The 22,780-nt window shown below is 37.2% G+C and overlaps 1 protein-coding gene across 1 annotated transcript; it reads left to right on the forward strand.

Moving 5' to 3' along the window:
- The first annotated feature begins 7,003 nt into the window (after positions 1-7,003).
- Positions 7,004-10,254, forward strand: LOC123531927 (M-phase-specific PLK1-interacting protein-like). The gene is made up of 2 exons (XM_045313231.2): positions 7,004-7,573; positions 9,146-10,254. The coding sequence occupies exons 1-2, from the start codon at positions 7,109-7,111 to the stop codon at positions 9,257-9,259; spliced, it is 579 nt and encodes a 192-aa protein (XP_045169166.2). The 5' UTR covers positions 7,004-7,108; the 3' UTR covers positions 9,260-10,254.
- The last annotated feature ends 12,526 nt before the right edge of the window (positions 10,255-22,780 follow it).

The following is a 22,780-nucleotide window of genomic DNA, read 5'->3' on the forward strand; positions in this document are numbered from 1 at the left end:
CATAGACTAGTAAATAATGTTCCAGGTGGTGCATCAGTTGTATGCTACGGTCAAACTTCGTTCACTCGAACTCGGATAATTCGTCAATCACCTTTCGCTCGAATACATTTTCAGGTCCCGGCAAAATTCTTATAAAGTTTTTAACTTATGTACTTTGCTAGGATAACTACCATATGAGGATAAGTTTAAAACGTTTACTTATCAGTAACATGTTACATGAAAAATATTGGTATCCTGCTAGGCTCCTACTGTACATCAACGCTCCCCTTTAACAGCAATTTACATATAAAGCCTGCCTAACGTCATGCTTAACCCTATGATGTCAGCGCATATTGATGACGTTGGTACAGCATGAAGACTCGGGAGTGTTTATGCATAATAGCGAACTTGGAATTTTCTTTCAAAACATATCATTTTTAAAGACAATATGAGCATTGCAATTAGTAGGAAACCAGACCAATTTCACACCAGACATAATCATCACTTGTACTTGTTTGATCGAAAAACCAAACGGCATATCCCAATAAAATGCACTCACAACATCTGACTTGCCTACCTTAGCATACTCCTCATGACAATGTCTGAGGATATAGAGAAAACCCAGGACCAGAGTAGACATGCTGTTCTTACAGGTGTAAAGTACATGACACTGATATCGCCAAAAATGTAACAGTTGTTCTCATTGGTTTTATATCATCTGCTCAGATGTTAGTTCCACATCATATATTGACCTTGTTGCATGAGGCTGATCATTTTCTTGGACCTATTGCTCAAAACTTTTCTACTCAATCCATTCATTCGTTGTCATATTTATCTTCTGAATTTAGTTTCAGTGTATTATCCAATAGGTGATAAAATAGACTTGAACCGTACAATGACAGATAAATATTCTATCCAGAGAGTCTTCAAGCTTGGAAAACCAAACAAAAATCATAAAATGTATCCCAAAATTAAAGGTAATCTGTATAAATTTTCAATCAATTTCAAACAAAAAAGCAGTTTTCCACTTTTTCTATTTTATGCAGAAGTGGAACATTTTAAGCCTGATGTAGTGGTAGGTAAAGAGTCCTGGCTAACCAAACAAGATTAAATGTAAGGGTAGATTTCCCGGAAGCACAGAGCACTCCAAACACAGCCATAGAGCCATGCATCGCAAAGTAGGCCCACAACAGAAAGAAGCTGTAACGGAAAAATATTGTAGACGGGTTGCTTAAAAAATCCAACAAAAAGTACATTATAAATATACTAGTATGCAAAATACAGAAAAATGGGGGTGGGTCGTAAGGGGTAGATAAACGGGTCGGATGTAGGGGGAAGGTGGAGCAAGGATGAAAATTCAATAGGGAAAGCCACGTTCCTTAAACGCATTAAGACCACAAAGACTGTGAAATTTTCAAATTTTGAAAGATTAAGGTAACACACCCTTCCGTGAAGATTGTGCTAGCAAGGGAGATGGGGTATTTATTGTAGTAAAATATACAATATTAGCCACTGAACCAGAAAGATCTTGCAACAGACTTTGAATTTTATGGAATAAAATACGACTTTTCTCTTGTAAACCTTTATCTATTGCTGCGTATTATCATCCAAAAGAAGCAGGTGCCCAGAGCGCTGAAGAATTTAGAAAATTCTTAGACTTGGCTGGAAACTCAAAAGGAAACACATAACTGTCCAAATTTGTTTGGAACAAGGAGCAATAAAATACCATTAAACCAGACTGCATGTTTTACCATTAGATAAAATTTCAATAAAATAGCATTAAACAAGACGCAGGCTCCATAACCTCAGATCCCCTTCCTAAATTCCAGTTTGTTTAGTTCTGCCCATTGTTTTCTCGTTTGGGGCAAACCCTTTACTTTATCTGGTGACGAAACGCTGCTCTTCATGGAATTACACGCCTCAACACGTGTATCATTGAAGGTTCCATGTTCACCGCCGTTTGAATACATCTGCGAATGTCTCTAAATTGCTTTTTGTACTTTTAGCATGTGTAAATGTTGAGTTCTGCTCAACCCGGGGCTAGGGGGCGTGGACGGTAGCATGCAACATAAGACAAACAAGCGTATGATGAGAATGCTTGTCAAACTTTATATCAAATTTAGGAAAACTGGCAGCATCAAAACAAGAGTTTCATTCCTTCATCAATAGACAAATCAAACTGGCTTGTCATAACTACATTGAAGCTATTTTAGATTTACTAGTTCCAGCAGAACAAGACAGCAAACCATGATTTATTTCGAAAATTTAAAAATGCTAAACAAGATACTCAAGAATTGCCTTTTTCATGTTTAACTTTTACGTACAACACAAACAGACAATAGAGGAAAGGCCGATGTAATAAACAAACAGTTCAAGTCAGTTCATACCCCAATGTCTGTACTTACCCTATCACAATCTTGTCTTTCTTTTATAAGGAACCTATGTTTAGGAACTAATTGTAAATTTTCTCCCAATTATCACCATCAGCATGAATGGAGTACAAAAATTGCTATTCAGCTTTTAAAAGATCTTTGAAAAGACCCTTTAGAAACATAGATCCCATCCAAGAAACATTATAGCAGACTCGGTTTGACTGCATCTGTTCATCAGAGGTACTGAAGTATGCAACACCCTCATATTCCCTAGCAAAGGCTTGTGTCGGTATGCCGTTAAATCAAACAACAAAAAAATCAGTTAAAATTAACATGGCGTTTAAGGAGCTCAAAAACAGCATTTTTTCTGCTAGGCTTATAGAGTGGTAAAATTCTGAAACAACATCCTCTTGCTTCATTATCATTACGATTTGGTTCTAACCCGGCAGTCTGTGCATCGTTTTAAAAATTTGTGATCTGGCGAGAAATCCCGAGAATGCTAAATTCGCCTAATGTAAAAAAAACCAAGGACAAATATCAAACAGGGAATGCCATGTTCCAAAAACGCAGCCTCCCCAAAACGAAACCCACAGCACGCAGACGTGCACACTACAAACACACATACATACACACTCGCATACAGAACAAACACACGAGGACAAAACGAACAAATAAATGAACACAGTGGGGCACCGCCTTTGAACGGTCAGTGGCAAAAACACCATTGGGGAGCTTAAACCGGTTTATGGTGCGCTCCCAACCTCACTCTTACCCCCACCATGTTCCAAAGACACGGGACAGTGTAAATAAAAGTAATCCCCGCCAGGTGAATCTCTAACACACATATGGGAAACAAAAAGGCATGACATGTAAAACACAAAAATGCTTAGCATAGAGTCCTCCCCCTCTTCCGTCAGACACAATCAAAGTGGGAAACTGATATGTAGTACGGGTAAATAAATTTATTTTGTTCCTTTGTATTAAGGCTTTTTTTATAGTCACCACCAGTAATCCATATGGACAACTCCTCCGGAAGACTGTTAGTAATCTTAGTTGGAGGTTAGTACAAGTTACAGAAGAGACTCCAATTCAGGAAGTTTCCCTTGATATTTAGCTAGCCATATGTAAATCATCCATACACATGAGTCTTTTCCAAATGTTATAAATTATAGCTGGTGGTCAGGGGATCGAACTAACGGTCTACTTTGATTTGCTGGTTGTTGAATATAATCGAATAGTGAAGATTAATCCAACATTCGACCTTTCCTCATTAAAGTTCATTTATATGTCAATGACAATCAGTTCTATAGCACACCCACACCGATTGGACATGGTAAAGTGTCATAATTTATGTTTCGTTTTTACTTTCTTTTCCTGATAATGTGGACATTGTCGCAATACCTATCTATTTATCTTTATATACTGTCTGAGCTCTCCCTATCAACGACTGGTGCACGTCAGTGCAAGACAACTATTTCACATATGACAGGGTCTCAAATATGCAAAACTCTCCTGTTTTAAGATTTTTGGAGAACAGACGAACTGATGCAAAATTAATAATGTTTTACAAAATTGTCAATTCCTATCCCAGTTTATTTTGAAAAACCCAGGAGACTGACTCGTTACACACACACCCTGGCCTATAGACAAATTTATACAGTTTCCAATTATTATAAAAATAGCTAGATATAGACCAACCGACCGACCGACCGACAGACAGAAAGGAGACTTAATAGGTGAGGTAGTGAGGCAGATAAAGTATGATAGTATTAATCATCAGGTGAAGTAGTTTAACAGTAACAAGAGCTGTCGGAGGACAGCAACGCTCGACTATTCAACAGCCTTGTCAATTGAATGAATACAAAAGTTGAAAAAGGGGCATAATTTTGTAAAATGCAAAGTAGAGTTATTGAACCTCTGTACTGCATGTCATATCATGACAGTGAACAAGTGTGTGAAGTTTCAATCCTTTCCAATTTGTGGATACTGAGATACCAGCTTACATATAAAAACTTAACAAAAAACTGCTAAGTCAAAGGGGCATAATTTTGTAAAAATGCCAAGTAGAGTTATGGGACCTTCACAGTGCATGTTAGATCATGACAGTGAACAAGTGTGTGAAGTTTCAATCCATTCCAATTAGTGGATACTGAGATATCAGATTACATACAAAAATTTAACCAAAAACTACTCGAAAAAGGGGCATAATTTTGAAAAAAAAGAGTAGAGTTATGGGACTTGCTTAGTGCATGTCAGATCATGACAGTGAACACGTATGTAAAGTTTCAATCCATTCCCATTAGTAAGTACTGAGATACCAGCTTACATACAAAACCTCAACCAAAAATTTCTAAGTCGAAAAAGGGGCATAATTTTGTAAAAAAGCAAAATAGACTTATGGAACCTGTGCAATGTAAGTCAGTTCATCACAGTGAATAAGTGTGTGAAGTTTCAATCCATTCCCACAAGTGGTTACTGAATTACCAGCTTACATACAAAACCTTAACCAAAAATTTCTAAGTCGAAAAAGGGGCATAATTTTGTAAAAAAGCAAAATAGACTTATGGAACCTGTGCAATGTAAGTCAGTTTGTCACAGTGAATAAGTGTGTGAAGTTTCAATCCATTCCCACAAGTGGTTACTGAGATACCAGCTTACATACAAAACCTTAACCAAAATCGGGACGCGGACGCCGACGCGGACGCCGACGCATGGGCGAGTCCAATTGCTCTACTATTCTATGAATAGTCGAGCTACAAATAGGTAAAAAACATTGTTCTTAACTTTCAAGGGCCAGCGCAGCGATGTCTAAGAAAAATAACTCTAACCTTGGTTCTCACAAGGCGGCTGGTCCTGACCAGATCAGACCTATCATTCTAAAGAGTATTTGTAAGAAAATTTCTCCATTTTTTCAGATTCTCTTCTCAAAGTGATTCCACTCTGGAACCATTCCACAACCCTGCTCTTATCTACAAAAAAGGCTCTAAAACTGATCCTCAAACGTTCGTCCTATCTCTCTTACTTGTATTCTCTGTAATTCTCTTCAACATATTGTCTCGTCCAGCATTACAAAACATTTCTCAAGTTCTAACCTTTTCTATTAACTTCAACCTGGCTTTAGAGAAAAAAGATCTTGCAACACTCAACTTGTTATGCTTGTTGATAATCTGCTGAAATCTGTAAATCTCAGAAGCCAGGTAGACCAAATTCTTCTTGATGTCAGCAAAGCCTTTGATATGGTAAATCATGAAAAACTTCTGTACAAACTCCACTTCTATGACATCCGTGGAAAGACGCTTTCTTGGATAAAGTCTTTTCTTGACAACAGATCACAGTCTGTCACCATCAATGGCTCGGAATCAGATACCATCTCCGTCTCCTCTGGTGTGCCCGAGGGATCAGTACTCGGCCCTTTACTTTTCTTTATCTATATAAATGACCTTCCTGAATATGCGTCTCACTCAAAAGTCTGCCTCTTTGGAGATGATACTGCAATTTATTTTTCTCTCACAGACGCTTCACACTTCAAATACCTACAAGACGACCTCAACCAGCTCCAGAAATGGGAATCACTATGGGACATGAATTTTAATCCATCTAAATGTCAGATCATCCACATTACCAAAAAGAAAAACGGAAATAGACACCAAATATACACCACACAACACCACATTACAAAACAGTCTCATCAGCAAAATATATTGGTGTCACAATCTCCAATTACTTAACATGGAACGAGCACATAGATAACATCACCAAAAAGGCAAATCAAACACTAGGATTTCTCCGACGTAACATTAAAGCCCACTCAGTCAAATTTAAATCTATAGCATACACAACATTAGTGAGACACTAGCTCGAGTACTGCTCCTCTGTTAGGTCACCACATACCAGTGTGCACCGCCGTATGAACACATCTGCGGATGTCTCTAAATTGTTTTTTGTACTTTTAGCATGTGTAAATGTTGAGTTCTGCTCAACCCGGGGCTTAGAGGGCGTGGACGGTAGCATGCATTTCCACTACCGTCCATGAACAGGCTCAATCAAACCGAGCCTGCAACATCTTCGTTTTTGTTGTGTTGAGCGACCTGTGGAGTTTCCACTTTTTCTGTTTTGGTATCGGGCAATGCGCAATTATGGACGCACCTCCAGTGTAACCGACATGTTGACCACTCTAAACTGGAGACGACTTGACCTACGTTGTATTGATCAAAGACCGGTTATAATCTATAACATCACCCATAACTTAGTTGCTATTCTTCCAGAAACCTACTTAATTCCAAATAAAAGGGCAAGTCATCTATCCCACTCTATGGCCTACAGACAAATCCAAACAATCTCTGACTTTTGTAAGTATTCATTTTTATCTCACTCCCTGAGAATATTGTCTCTCTTGGAGCAAATCACTTCAGCCAGGCAGTCTGCCACGTTGAACATGTGTCCCCCTAGAAACCTGCTCCGTTTTAACCTATTTTGAATACAGTCTGTATAAACTCCGTCTTTTATGTTTTTATTCTTTTCTCTCTTTGTCAGTTGACGCGCGTTAAAGTCTATGTCCTCGCAAGGGGGTTGACTAAATGGAAGATAGATAAACTGGTGGCCGCTAACCTTCTTGAATGCGCTTGTACGGTACAAACCGGACGGAATGGAATGTAACCATAACAAAAGTAAGTGGCATCCGGTTCCGGTAGAAAAAAAAATCAAATTTATTTTTTTTCCTTAAAATTTAGTGGTTTATGAAAAAGTAAATCAAAATAATGGATTTTATTCCATTTAATAATGCAGCATCTAATAGAAGCAAAACTTCCTCACCTCATAGTTTTAAGAACAATGCACAGATACAGTCTCCAGGCACCAACATGAAAAAATCTTTATCGTTTGGAAGTCCAGCATTGAATATGCCTGCTTTTGGGAGCCCAGCTGTTAATTTTGGAGCTCCTGCTGTACAAAATACAGGGCTAAATCGACATCATAGTACCCCAAGTCCTAGACATTATAATCCACAATATTCTCCTCGTGCACGAGGGCACAACCAGAGCCCGTTCCAGCAAAGTCCGAGAGGACAAAGTCCACGTCAGTATTCTCCCTATGGAAATAATAAACAGTCCAATGAGAATTTTAGATACTCAAAAGATGGAAATGGTTTTAAAACTCCCCACCAGTTCTCACCAAACAGAGGCAGAGGAAATGGGAGGAAATCTTTTAACAGGCAGTTTGGACAGGTGAATATCTTGGCGTCTTACAATTGAAATATCCCATTTATCTGGTTAAAAAAATTAGGTGCAGGCAATGTAAAATGAAGAGGCTTCAGGGCCATTAGTACTATGAATAACAAAATATAACGACAGGCAATTTCTGGCAAAACCTCAAACTCAAAGTGAGCTTTGAAAAATCTGATTTTTTTTTATATTGTTAACAAAAAAAACATATACCAGTCAAAGGAATAAGAAAACTTGCAAGAAACAAAGTTCGCCTTTTTAAATAATTTAAATGTAGTGTCATCATACCTGTTAGAGCAGATATCATACTTTGCATATATCAGGAACTGATGTCACAGTAACATCAGTCACTCTTCGAAACTTTCCAACATTTATCTTTTAAGAATGTTTCATTTTTATGCCCACCAGATGCCCTCGGAGGTGGGTATATTAAAATCGACTGTGCATGCGTGCGTCTGTGTAAATTCTTTTTCAGGCTGTAACTCTGCCATCTTTAAATGGATTTTGAAATAACTTGGTGTAAATGTTCACCATAATGGGACGACATGTCATGCGCAAGACCCAGCCCCTAGCTTCAAGGTCAAGGTCACACTTAGAGGTAAAATTTTAACAGGGTCTGTTTCCTGTCCGGTCCATAACTCTGCCATCCATGAAGGGATTTTGAAATAACTTAGCATGTTAACCATAATGAGATGACATGTCATGCGCAACACCCAGACCCCTAGCTCCATAGTCAAGGTCAGACTTTAGTCACTTAAAAGTCAACGGTTAACAGGGTGTGTTTTGTGTCCAGTCTATAACTCTGCCATTGATGAAGGGATTTTGAAATTACCTGGCATAAATGTTCCCCATAATGAGATGATGTGTCATGTGCAAGATCCAGACCCCTAGCTCCAAGGTCAAGGTCACACTTAGAAGTCAAAGGTGTTTCCTGTCAGGTCCATAACTCTGCCATTTATCAAGGGATTTGAAAATTACTTGGCATAAATGTTCCCTATATTTAGATGATATGTCCTGCGCAAGACCAAGACCCCTAGCTCCAAAGTCAAGGGCACACTTAGAAGTCAAAGATATTTCTTGTCTGGTCCATTCTGCCATTTATCAAAGGATTTGAAAATAATTTGACACAAATGTTAACCATATTGAGAAGGTGTCAAGCTTATGGCACGGGTCACTCAGGTCAAGGTCACGAAATGATGTGTGATTTTTTTTGCGCAGACAACTGAAGCATTCTTGGGCATGCTTCGGGGGCATTTTTCACCAATAGTGACAGCTCTTGTTTCATCTAACCAGACACCTATTTGGTGTATATTTTTGAACAGTTGAATGCCGTTCTTTCTACATTGCATAGGAACAACTTTCTAGGAAACTTTCTTAATCTTTAATATTCTTACACTTTTATCAAAAGTTTTATGGAGCAAACTTGAAAAAGTTCATTGTTAATTGTTGGATGTTGCTTATGTTTGTTTAAAGCCATTTTGCAATGTGCAGCACCAATGTTATAATTTGTAATTTACATTTTTATTGTGACATTCTACATAGATTAAACACTTGTAATTTTTTCTCATTTCACAGACTCCCCGTTTTGATTGTAATGCAGGAGGCAGTTTAAACATTGAGGATTATTATCATCCTAGTATGATTGAAGACCCGTGGCGTAATTATAAGCCAGTCTTTCTAAAGACTTGATAACCAATTATAAAGTTGAGGGGAAGGTAACATATGCAAACAGTGAAATAACTGTTTAACGTTTTTCAGCTATTGATTCCTGTTTAGGAAAGAAATAATGCAAGATCTCATATTGGCAATGGCAAAATTTCAAGAAGAATTAACTTTAACATGATTAAGAAGTTGAAAACTTTTACATTTCACCTTGGAACTCTAAAGTAAATTCAAATTAAATAGTGTTATTTAAGAGCAGTAACTTCTCAAGTTTTGAAGGCAGCAATGAAATTTCATGGATTAATTCAGGGATACATGTGCATCATTTATTTTAATACATATTAATTTTGGATTTATTATAATATGATTGAATAAATCATGCAGATTGTAATGGCAAGGAGAAAGACTTGACAGTACTTGCGAGTAAATTTTGTTTAAAAATTAACAGTACAGTGATATATGTGAAATGAACAGACTGTGGTACAGTGTGTTCATAGCTGTAACTATCTAACTTACAGTTAACCCTGATACCCTGTCATGTCAAAGGTTGCGGATTTAAGTGTGTTGTGAAACTATGTCCTTCATTTTTTTTTCAGCTTACAGTTTGAATGAATATTACATTTATGTCTGATTACAGCGGACAGAATCATGTTGAATGCCAAACATTATGTAGGATAATTATTAATTTCTTACTTATTAACTGTGACCATTCATTCCTTGCAGATTTGTTAATACGGATTCACAAACTTGAAACTAAATAAGAATTTAGGATACCACAGTTCCTTTCTCAGGAATTTTTATAATTTTATCATTAATCATTGACAAGTGTGGACTGATTGAAGATATATATGTTGGCAGCATTTTATCAGTGTGATGTTTTTATAAAATCTCTGATTGGGCGTCTGTTATCATTTTATTATTTTATTCACTTTGTACAGTTTGTAAATTGAAAAAAAAGAGTTGTTTCAAACGATATTGACTATATAATGGTTAAAATCAACATTATTAAAGATTACTATATGCTTTGTTGTCGTGTTTTGTTTACATTAATGCATTACTGTTCTATCTAAGAAAATATTGTGGGTAAAACCTATAGGTTTAATTTGTACTTTAAACTTGTACTTCATAATCTATGGCATGCCTTTTTTAAGTATATATAGGCTATTTTTGCACCTGTTCGTTTGAGTGGAAATTGAAAAATCAATTTTGTGAAAAGACGAGATATTTTCTTTTTATGAACAGTTTGACTATTCAGACATGATATTAAATTTATCATAAAAAGAAAAGAATAGGACTGCAAAGTAACTCCACAATAGAAAATAGAAAATGCATCTAACCAGAAAAAATGAGTGTTCATTTGTAAAAGTAAAGCTGACTGCTGAGTGGTTGCAGACTTCAAATCACTTACACCTCACTGCTGTGGGTTTGAAACCGTGCTTGGGGTGTAGAATTCTTTTATGTGAGGAAGCCATCTAGCTGACTTACGGTAGGCTTGTAGTTCTACTCCAGTGCCTGTCCATTCCTGAAACAATGCCCAGACAGACTCCTGAGATTTTTCTCCCCTTAGTCTGGCAACAGGCTAGGTAATCTTTTGTTTTAATGTTTAAAAATATGTTTTATTTCTAAAAAAAAATTCTGTTTTACTTTTAACTATTTCTGCAAATTTTCTCTTAGCTCTGATTTTCTGTTTTAAGAAGAAATGCATTATAGTAGCATAATTATACAAGAATAGTATCAGGAATTATGATCTCTTGTGAACTAAACATATGGCCTGAATACAGCCTGTTCTCTTCCTCCCCCCCCCCCCCCCCACAACAAAAGCTTGAAAGTTTCCATAGGGATGTGATCTATCATAATCATTCAGGTGTTAAAACAAACAAATCACAATCCTCTTCAGTTATACAATGTTATCGGGTATTGCTTTTTCAGATGTATGCACTTAAACATCAAAACACAAAATTATTTTGACACTTCTCAAGGGCAACAGAAGGTATTAAATCTTTCTTGTGTTCTGCACTTTCTATCATTGATGTATATCTTTGGTCCTAGTTTCATTGAAATCACTAATCAGTACTTGAAAGTTCTGCTCATGACGAGGAATATTGGTTCTACTGTATACTATTTTGCAGCAAGTCAGCTCAATGATTGAAATTTTCTGCAATTGTTGGCCTTAAAAGTCTGATAGTCAAGTAACGTTTTTAGCTTACCTGAGCCAAAGGCTCATGGTGAGCTTTTGTGACCACTCGGTGTTCGTTGTCCGTCGTGTGACGTGTCGTGTGTCCGTCAACATTTTCTTGAAAACCACTGGGCAGAATTACACCAAACTTCTAAAGAATGATCCTTGGGTGGCCCCCTTTCAAAATTATTCAAAGAATTGAATTCCATGCAGAACTCTGGTTGCCATGGCAACCGGAAGGAAAAACTTTAAAAATCTTCTTGTCCAAAACCACAGGGCCTAGGGCTTTGATATCTGGTATGTAGCATCATCTAGTGGTCCTCTACCAAAATTGTTCAAATTATCCCCCTAGGGTCAAATATGGCCCCGCCCCGGGGGTCACATGGTTTATATACACTTATATAGGGAAAACTTTGAAAATTTTCTTGTACAAAACCACATGGCCTAGGGCTTTGATATTTGGTATGTTGCATCATCTAGTGGTCCTCTACCAAGATTATACAAATTATCCCCCTAGGGTCAAATATGGCCCGCCCAGGGGGTCCGAAGTTTTACATAGACTTATATAGGAAAAAAAGTTTAAAAATCTTCTTGTCTGAAACAACAACACTTAGGGGCCTCCGTGGCCGAGTGGTTAGAGTCGTTGACTTCAAACCATTTGCCCCTCATCGATGTGGGTTCGAAACCTCATTTGGGGCGTAGAATTCTTCACGTGAGGAAGCCATCCAGCTGGCTTACGGAAGGTCGGTGGTTCTACCCAGGTGCCCGCTCGTGATGAAATATGCACGGAGGGGCACCTGGGGTCTTCCTCCACCATTAAAGCTGGAAAGTCGCAATATGACCTAAAATTGTGTCGGTGCGACAATAAACCCAACAAAATAAATAAATAACAACAACACTTAGAAGTTTGATATTTGGTTTGTAGCATTGTCTTATGGTCCTCAACCAAAATTGTTCAAATTGTACCCATGGGATGAAAAGAGGACCTGCATTGGGGGTCCCAAGTTTTATATAGACTTACGTAGGAAAAAACTTTAAAAATCTTCTTGTCTGAACCCATACGACCTAGGCTTTTGATATTTGTAATGATGCATTGTCTAGGAGTCCTCTACCAAAATTGTTCAAATTATGCCTCTGGGGTTAAAAGAGGCCCCGGCCTGGGATCACTTTTTATGTGAGTTATACAGGAAAAAATACTTAAAAAATAATTTGATCCTATTTCCAAGACTGTTAATTATTATTACCCGATGACCCCAACTAATATGATGTCACTCGACTGTGACCATGACCTACTTCTTTGTTTTTAGCTCACCTGTCACAAAGTGACAAGGTGAGCTTTTGTGATCGCGCGGTGTCCATCGTCCGTCCGTCCGTGCGTGCGTGCGTCCGTCCGTAAACTTTTGCTTGTGACCACTCTAGAGGTCACATTTTTCATGGGATCTTTATGAAAGTTGGTCAGAATGTTCATCTTGATGATATCTGGGTCAAGTTCGAAACTTGGTCACGTGCCTTCAAAAACTAGGTCAGTATGTCTAAAAATAGAAAAACCTTGTGACCGCTCTAGAGGCCATATATTTCACAAGATCTTCATGAAAATTGGTCAGAATGTTCACCTTGATGATATCTAGGTCAAGTTCGAAACTGGGTCACGTGCCATCAAAAACTAGGTCAGTAGGTCTAAAAATAGAAAACCTTGTGACCTCTCTAGAGGCCATATTTTCAAAAGATCTTCATGAAAATTGGTCAGAATGTTCAACTTGATGATATCTAGGTCAAGTTCGAAACTGGGTCACGTGCCTTTAAAAACTAGGTCAGTAGGTCTAAAAATAGAAAAACCTTGTCACCTCTCTAGAGGCCATATATTTCATGAGATCTTCATGAAAATTGGTCAGAACGTTCACCTTGATGATATCTAGGTCAAGTTTGAAACTGGGTCACATGCCATCAAAAACTAGGTCAGTAGGTCAAATAATAGAAAAACCTTGTGACCTCTCTAAAGGCCATATTTTTCATGGGATCTGTATGAAAGTTGGTCTAAATGTTCATCTTTATGATATCTAGGTCAAGTTCGAAACTGGGTCACGTGCGGTCAAAAACTAGGTCAGTAGGTCTAAAAATAGAAAAACCTTGTGACCACTCTTGAGGCCATATATTTCATGAGATCTTCATTGAAATTTTTCAGAATGTTCACCTTGATGATATCTAGGTCAAGTTCGAAAGTGGGTCACGTGCCATCAAAAACTAGGTCAGTAGGTCAAATAATAGAAAAACCTTGTGACCTCTCTAGAGGCCATATTTTTCATGGGATCTGTATGAAAGTTGGTCTGAATGTTCATCTTGATGATATCTAGGTCAAGTTCGAAAGTGGGTCACGTGCCGACGAAAACTAGGTCAGTAGGTCAAATAATAGAAAAACCTTGTGACCTCTCTAAAGGCCATATTTTTCATGGGATCTGTATAAAATTGGTCTGAATGTTCATCTTGATGATATCTAGGTCAAGTTCGAAACAGGGTCATGTGCGGTCAAAAACTAGGTCAGTAGGTCTAAAAATAGAAAAACCTTGTGACCTCTCTAGAGGCCATACTTGTGAATGGATCTCCATAAAAATTGCTCAGAATGTTCACCTTGATGATATCTAGATCAGGTTTGAAACTGGGTCACGTGCCTTTATAAACTAGGTCAGTAGGTCAAATAATAAAAAAACCTTGTGACATCTCTAGAGGCCATACTTTTCATGGGATCTGTATGAAAGTTGGTCTGAATGTTCATCTTGATTATATCTAGGTCAAGTTTGAAACTGGGACAACTGCGGTCAAAAACTAGGTCAGTAGGTCTAAAATTATAGAAAAACCTTGTGACCTCTCTAAAGGCCATATTTTTCAATGGATCTTCATGAAAATTGATCTGAATGTTCACCATAATGATATCTAGGTCATTTTCGAAACTGGGTCACGTGCGGTCAAAAACTAGGCCAGTAGGTATAAAAATAGAAAAACCTTGTGACCTCTCTAGAGGCCATATTTTTCATGAGATCTACATGAAAATTAGTGAGAATGTTCACCTTGATGATATCTAGGTAAAGTTCAAAACAGGGTCACATACCTTCGAAAACTAGGTCAATAGGTCAAATAATAGAAAAACCTTGTGACCTCTCTACAGACCATATTTTTCAATGGATCTTCATGAAAATTGGTCAGAATTTTTATCTTGATAATATCTAGGTCATGTTCAAAACTGGGTCACATGAGCTCAAAAACTAGGTCACTATGTCAAATAATAGAAAAAACAACGTCATACTCAAAACTGGGTCATGTGGGAAGAGGTGAGCGATTCAGGACCATCATGGTCCTCTTGTTTAAGATACAGCCTTGAAATTTTGATGACATACACGGTTTTGCACACCAATCGTAAAACTGAATTTTATTGACCATGAATGTGACCTACTGACTTTCTTAATATTCTATCATCAGTTTGATGTTGAAACATGTAGCTCATATTACTCAGGTGAGCGATCCAGGGTCATCATGACCCTCTTGTTTTTAATTTAACTGTTCTTTCGTTTGATATTGTTGAAAATCATATTTCTGTGTTCTGTCAAAAGAGAAGAAAGAGGAGACTTTTTACATTTTACAGATGTCACCCCCATCTCACAATGTTTACATTGTCTCCACTACAATTTAGAAAGGTTTGTGCTGAATAAAGAAAACAGTCCTACACATGCACATATAGTCTGGCTACCGACTACATAATCTTTCTTTAGAAAAAATAATTCTGTTTTATAATCTGACTTCCTCAGTCTTTGCTCTGATTATCTATTATCGTGTGTTTTGAGAAGAAAAGGGACATAATTATACGAAATTTGAATAGCCTCAAGAGTTATCTCCAGTGAACAAAACACAGGGTCTGAACACAGACTAATGCACATAGATCTGTGGTAAAAGATTGTTACAGCATGACATTGTACAGACCAACATTGCTATATATTAGTTTAACTAAGGAGTGTATTAATAACGTGTACCTGGATCCCACAAGGTGGTTGTGCTGAGTGTGATCTGGCCTGACAAAATTCACAAGAGACAAATGCATCATTGTAGATCAAGGTACTGTTTAAATGAACCATTTATTATATATACAAAGTCATCTACCTTTTTCGCTCAACTGAGCCAAAGGCTCATGGTGAGCTTTTGTGACCGCTCAATGTCAGTCGTGTCACTCATGTGCTGTGCGTCCGTCAACATTTTCAAAAAAAATCTTCTTGAAAACCACTGGACACAATTACATACACCAGTAATGATTTGGTGCCCCCCAAGGTGGTCGGCGACCGGAATTAAATTTCATAAAATCTTGTTGCTACAACCCACAGGAAACCTTGTTAAAATACCACCCTAGAACCTGGTATTGGTACATCATCTAATTCCTGCTGTCGAAGTCTATTTAAATAGTCCCGTGTAAGAGCCGCTCCCGGGGGTCCAAAATATTGATAGGGCAAACTTTAAAAACTTCTTCAACAAGAATGATCTTGGTGTGCCACCTAGTGTCCAAAATTGTTCAAATTAAATCCTGCGAAAACTCTGGTGTCCATAGACCTAAAAGGAAAAAGCTTTAAAAATCTTTTGCCTAAACTTCAAGGCGTATGCCTTTGATATTTGGATGTTGACATGCATCTATGGTCCTCTATCAAGATTTTCAAATTATGCCCCTGGGGTTTCAACAGAGGTCCTGCTCAAATTTAACATAGACTTATATAGGGGGAAAAAATCTTCTTGTCTGAAAGTTCAAGGCCTATGCCTTTGATATTTGGAATGTTGCGTTGCCTGGTGTAACAAGAATGTTCAAATTATTCCCCTGGGGTGAATAGAGGCCCCACCCTGGGGGTCACTTGTTATATGAGTTACATACGAATAAATACCTCAAAAATTATCAGATCACATTTCCTAGACTGTTTAGTTATAATAACCTGATGACTGTAAGTGATTAGGGGTCACCTGACTGTGACCTTGACCTACTGACCTACTTTCTTGGTTTTTAAGATACAGCCTTGAAATTTGGACGACATGTACAGTTTTGCACACCGATCGTAAAACTGACTTTCATTGACCATGAATATGACCTTCTGACCTACTTTCTAATATTTTAACATCAGTTTGACATTTTAAACATGTGGCTCATATTACACAGGTGAGCAATTCAGGGTCATCATGACCCTCTTGTTCTAGTGTTCAGTCAGCCAAAATTGCAATAATTGCAGATAAGAAAGACTTAAAACTCATTTTGAAAGGTTTAAAACTTTTTGATGCATGGAACATCAAGATGCAATATCATTACGTCATTTCTAAGTAGTCTCGTCCCACCGTAGAATATTTTTTGCTAAGTATTGTTAGGAAATGAACGTACCATGCTGGGGTTAAAGAGCTAAGACCTTCTGAAATTTGCTCCGACAGTATTAATTCAAGCTATGTCCAGCCTCTTATAAGGGGTCTTAACCAATGTGAAAAGTATTATGATGAAGCAGCAACCCGGGATATAATTATGTGAACCATACCCGGTTCATGGCCATAAATGCTATTTTTTGCTACATATAACAGTTCAAGGGACCTAGCTCAAACAGAAATGAATTGCTATCAAGTTATATTGCTTGGATAATGTATGTCCTACAATATAACCATGTGTAAATGTTCCCCTCAGTAAATGCACAATTCCTCCCCAACCCAACCAAAAAAAGTTTGGCTTTTGTCACAATATACATGTTCTACTGAATACCCCTGTATAACCTCCTGTTTACCAAAACAAATACAATGTGTTTAGAAATGTCATTTATGAAATAATTTATAACAAAACCGTGTTTCAACACTTTATACACGATGGGCGGTTATACGTCGTTCGAAATAATTTCATTCAGGCTACGCCCGATGTATAATCGTCCACCGTGTATAAATAGTGTTAAAACATGGTTTTGCTCTAAATTATTTCGATTCTATGTCTTTTATTGTAAAATTTAAATCAAATATGATAGAACTGTTTCTTCGCGCATGCATGGCGCCAAATGGTAGGTCGTCACATGGTACAACATCTTGCAAAAGAGTTCAGTTGGGCGCAAATTAGGGCGAATTATCCTGCAAAGCAAATAACAAACTCGGTATGTGTTTAAATTAATCACGACAGTTGTGCAATGTGACATTTCGTTTTGAACATGTATGCTATTAGGTACAATATGTGCGCTATTTCTAGATCTATGCATACATAGCTCTAAATATCACATTGACATGATGTCAACATAATACCATTGTGATGATTTAAGCATTGTTAGTCACATTAGAATTTATATCTTTTTAAGCTGGACTATACGAAGTATGGAGAGCTGTCCTACTCGACCCGGCGTCAGCGTCTTTCCGTGTCCACACCTTGGTTAAAGTTTTGATGCACTTTCTCTTTATCTCTGTACAGTGAACCACCTCTCGCTCGAGCATCAATGACTCGAGCACCCGGGCTTGCGCGAGCAATTCATGTGGTCCCGGCCGATTTCCTTCTGTTTTCTATGTGAAATTACCATGGCTGGGTCGAGCATCGATAACTCGATCGCTCGAGCATGACACCTGGTCCCTGTGTATTAATTTATTCTTAGTTTCTTCTGGCAAACTCGAGCAGAGGTGTCAAAATTTTTCACACCTTCGGCGGTCAGAATGTATCGGTTAATCAAACATTTTCACACACCGTGAGAATTGCGTAGTCTACTCCCCAACTATCTTATATGTTTGTTTGTCGGTATATTTCATCTTATAAAGAGATTAATTATTGATAAAATGTTGAAGACAAGTTTTATTGATCAAATTTCGATCAGTTACTGATTACTGAAAACATCTTTTCTTCAGGATCGAGAAGATAGTTATGAGATCTTAGTATTTTAATCAGCAGTTGTTTGCATGCAAAAGAAGGAAATAGTAAAGACTTCTCATAAAATTCTGATATGCACTTGTTGATAAATAAAGATAAAAGTCTTAGTTGTTTCTTCACATGTGCCATTTACAAATTACGTTTATCATAGATAACGTTTGTAATATGTTTTTTTTTTTTAAATGTCACAAGTATGTTATTATTACGCATCACCGTTTACTCTGCAAATGGTCCCGATGACAACATTGGTAAAGCAAACTTCAGTTTTCTTTGTATGTTGGTCAATATATGGGTCGCTTGAAACCGGATACGGAGCAATTGCTACCTGCGACTCGAGCGAGCGTGTTTTACGTAATTCTGATTATTTGTTCAACTAAAAAGTTTTCTCTCTACCCATTATGACAAGGTTAACCTCACATTTCATGAATACCACCCTTTCTGATTCGTCAGTTGATGCCTTTCCTCTATCAGTTATTACTAAATGGATTGATCAAACTGAAGTAGTGTTCCACATATCTCCACATCATATGACACAAGGTCCTAACTTGTACCAAATTAATGAATTATTCCCCTTACTAGACTTCGGTTAGTTGATCACTTCATTCTATCTCTATTACTAATGATTATTCAACTAACAGTTGTTCAATATATCAATCTGAACAGGCTACTCTTGACCAATATTTCATGAATAAACCCCCCTTTTTACTTAGAATTTCAGGTTAAAGCTTTGATGCACTTTCACTCTGTCTCAGTTAAACTAAATGGATTTGATTCAAACTTAAAATAGTTGTATCACCTTACCACCCACATCATATGACACAAGATTCATAACTCTGCACCAATTTTTCATGAATTATGCCCCATTTTACTTAGAATTTAAGGTTAATTTTGATGCATTTTCACTATATTTTAGTTGTTACTAAATGGATTTGATTCAAACTTTAAGTATTGTTCCACATCATCACCCACATCATGACACAAGGTGCATAACTCTTGCACCAACATTGTATGAATTATGTCCTCTTTTGCTTAGAATTATACTTATTTAGTGTTTTGATACACTTTATCTTTATCTCTCTTATTACTTAATATTTTTGACACAGACTCCAATATCTTCATCCGCCATGATGTTGGAGTCATTAAACACTCCAGTGACAGCTCCAGCTTCCTCAGATGTGCAAAGTTTCACTATCCAGCATCGAAATAGTTGAGCGTGCTGTCTCCTGTGACAGCTCTTGTTTGTTTTGTTTTTTCAAATAAGTTATGAAACAGAATTGAAGCTTGAAATTGAATAAAACTTGGTATAATGTGTAACTTATCAGCATTAGTTGCCAAATTACATCCCCTTTCACTGTTTAATTCATTTCCTGTATGCAGATATTGACACCTGTTTCCAGGATAATAATTTGGTGAGAATACATCAGATTACTGATCTTAAAATCAAATGCCAGGGTTGATAGGAAGTGCTTTAAGTTTATTTGGGTCCTCAGCCTTTAAACTAGATTGCCTATGGTCATTACATGACTTAGTTTTTGGGGCAAAGGTCAGGCATAAGGAACGTGATCTTGACATTACTACAGTAACTGTTATCCATAGGTATTCAACCTGAAATTACCATTAGCTCGACTGTTCAAACAAAAGGTAGAGTTAATGGACTCGCCTGTGCATCGGCGGCATCCAGATTTGGTTAAGTTTTTGTATGTACGCTGGTATCTCAGTTACCACTTGAGAGAATGAGTTGAAACCTCACACACTTCTCCAGTGTCATGAGCTGATATGCATTGCACATTTTGATTGACTTTTATATTAACTCAATTGACAAGGCTGTTGAATAGCCAAATGTTGCTATCCTCCGACAGCTCGTTTTCTTTGTTAGTGTTTCTTAATAACTACCGTAGTTGGAATCATTTATTCCCACATTTGCTTCTTAAAGAAAATAATGAGAAGTCAAAAGCTGGTTCAGACTGATGATCACTTTGCTACACGTAGCTCCTGAGTAGTAGTCCTCCATCATATCAGACAATGTTGATTAAACAACTTTCAATATAGTTAAACTATAACTTTTAACTTCAAATGAATTGCAGAATAAGACAGATTGGCAGTCTAGGATTCATACAGGTTAACTAAACAAAAATTTCAGGACTTGAATGCCCTTTTCCTTGTTTTCCAGGGTTATTTTTTCTACTCTTATTTTTATGAACAGTGTTACTTCCATGAAATCTCACCTTTCCAAATCAGAGTTTCGGAGGTAACAAATGTATTGTGGTAGGTCGGCTGAGAGTAGTGAAGTTAAATCATGTTTACTGTTCCATCACAAACCTTAACTTTGCCAACAATAGCAGCATTTTGTGAATAAAACAGTCTGTTCCAAATTTAGTTTTAATTTACTGTCTACATGCTCAAGCATGGGAACATCAAGTAACGTTGACAATTTGACAACCAAAAATTACTGGGTGTAATTTTTACACAGTAAGCCAGGAACCAATGTTTTTGTCCCACTATTGGTTTGACCCTGGCATGAATAATTTGTTTCGCTGCTATACATGTAAGTGAATACTACGGTCATCAAGGCTTCATTTCCTCAGAATCAAGTTTCCATTTATTAAGAGCAGTTATGACTCAAAAAAAGTGATAACTTGCCAACAAGAATGGCAAAGAGTCACAATATATGCCTGTCACACCTTATTACTTTTAGCTTAAAATACACTACTTAGAGCAATTTTCATATCTCCAGAGCAACAAATACTGCCCACCTGGTTACTGATCTTGGCAAAGGTAATTGCCAATAAATATTTTAGTTTGGTGACTGGCAGTTTTTGCAATTTTATGTTACTCAAAAGTGACTGGTAGTATAAGGTTGGCAAGATGTTGTGTCCATAAACACTGTGACCAATATTGGAGAATTTGGAAAAGAACTGCTCAAGTTAGAGAGAAGACACTCAATTTTCACACTTTTCAGTCATTCAGGGGCCACGACTCCACAGCTTCTGGGACAGTCTAACTGGTTATTGAACGCCGCCAAGGTATTATGCCCATAAACGTGACTAAGTTTGGTGGACACTGGATAAGAAATGCTTAAGTTAGAAAGCAAATAACTGCCTCCACAAGTGATCACACAACATGTAGTTTCACAAGTATATAAAAGTCACTCTAAATCATCTTTCATGGATGCAGCAATGTTTAAGTTACAGTGCATTTCATCAGTGGGCATGCATGTGGAATCCCCAGGATTTTACAAGTGAGGAATACCACATATACTCCAGCAGTAAATCATATTTGATTCTTTGTTAAGCAATATGCAGTAAAGAACATTTGACTTGCTTGGCAGATTCATTCACCCAAAGGTAATAACACTGCAGGAATAACATTTCAGCAGTTTCTTTTATGTACATGCTTTCCACAATATTCCATACCTGTAAATTGTCACGATCTAGCAGTGAGCGCAACTCATTTTGCTGTGAAATAGTCTCCCTTTAACTATACAACTCTGCAAGTCCTCTGTATAATGTTGATAAGTGACGGTAGTTTTATGAAAATCCCTCTGGGCGTTAAGAAGATATGGAGAAGACACATATCGGAGCTGTTTGACCTCAAAATATGACCTTTACCTGTGCAAATTGTCTTGACAAGGTAAATATTTGAAGATAATTTTATGAAAATCTGAGTGGACAAGGAGTTAAGCTATTTGACATCAAAATGTCACCCAACCTGGGTTGAACATTCTGCACATTGTCTCAACAAGGTTGATAATCGATGCAGGTTTTATGAAAATCTTAATGGTTAAGAAGGTAGGGAGCAGACATGAATATGGATAGACTGACATGCTTGACTCCAATATAGCCACCCCCCCCATAAACTTTGTACTTGGTTACATTTGAACAGAAGTATTTTCTTAACACTTGGCCTTACATTTTGAGAACAAAAAAATCAGAAAGAAAGGGTTGTTCCACATGAAAATTGAATAGCTTATAAAACATGTATATTACTCTACAAAACAACTGTCAGTTTACCGTTGCGGAAAAGTACTGCATTAAGGGCAGTTCAGTGCCTTTAAACCTCACCATTTTCAAAGAACTGTTAAAAAACTTCATTTTGATGCATTTGTAATAATGTCCCAGTACAGAAATTACACATAACTAGGTGGAACGTAGTTTTCAGCAATTGTTTAGGCTATTTATATTTCTTTAGAAATGGCATTCATTTTTAAAGGGAATACTTTTGAGAATATTTAAAGTATCCTTCATATGGGACAGTATGGTAGAACACCGATTGTCAGTACAGCATCTGTATGTTACCTATTCAACACCTACAGTTTCTATTCAATTCAAATGAAACTTGCATATATTGTTAGGAATTTCATGTAGCTGGCATTCAGATCGATGAAACAAAGTGTCCCATGGTCAAACATCATTAACCACAATAGAGTTTAAACCTCAGCTTTTTATACTGAATGGAAAATAAACAACAAACTTTATCACAA

The sequence above is a fragment of the Mercenaria mercenaria genome, chromosome 11 (assembly GCF_021730395.1).
Source record: "Mercenaria mercenaria strain notata chromosome 11, MADL_Memer_1, whole genome shotgun sequence".
Classification (NCBI taxonomy): Eukaryota; Metazoa; Mollusca; class Bivalvia; order Venerida; family Veneridae; genus Mercenaria; species Mercenaria mercenaria.

Bases quoted from the DNA above. Each gene is read 5' to 3' on its own strand.
- LOC123531927 (XM_045313231.2), top strand. From the start codon at position 7,109: ATGGATTTTATTCCATTTAATAATGCAGCATCTAATAGAAGCAAAACT. The intron at 7,574-9,145 runs GTGAATATCTTG...CTCATTTCACAG, and splicing joins TTAACAGGCAGTTTGGACAG to ACTCCCCGTTTTGATTGTAA.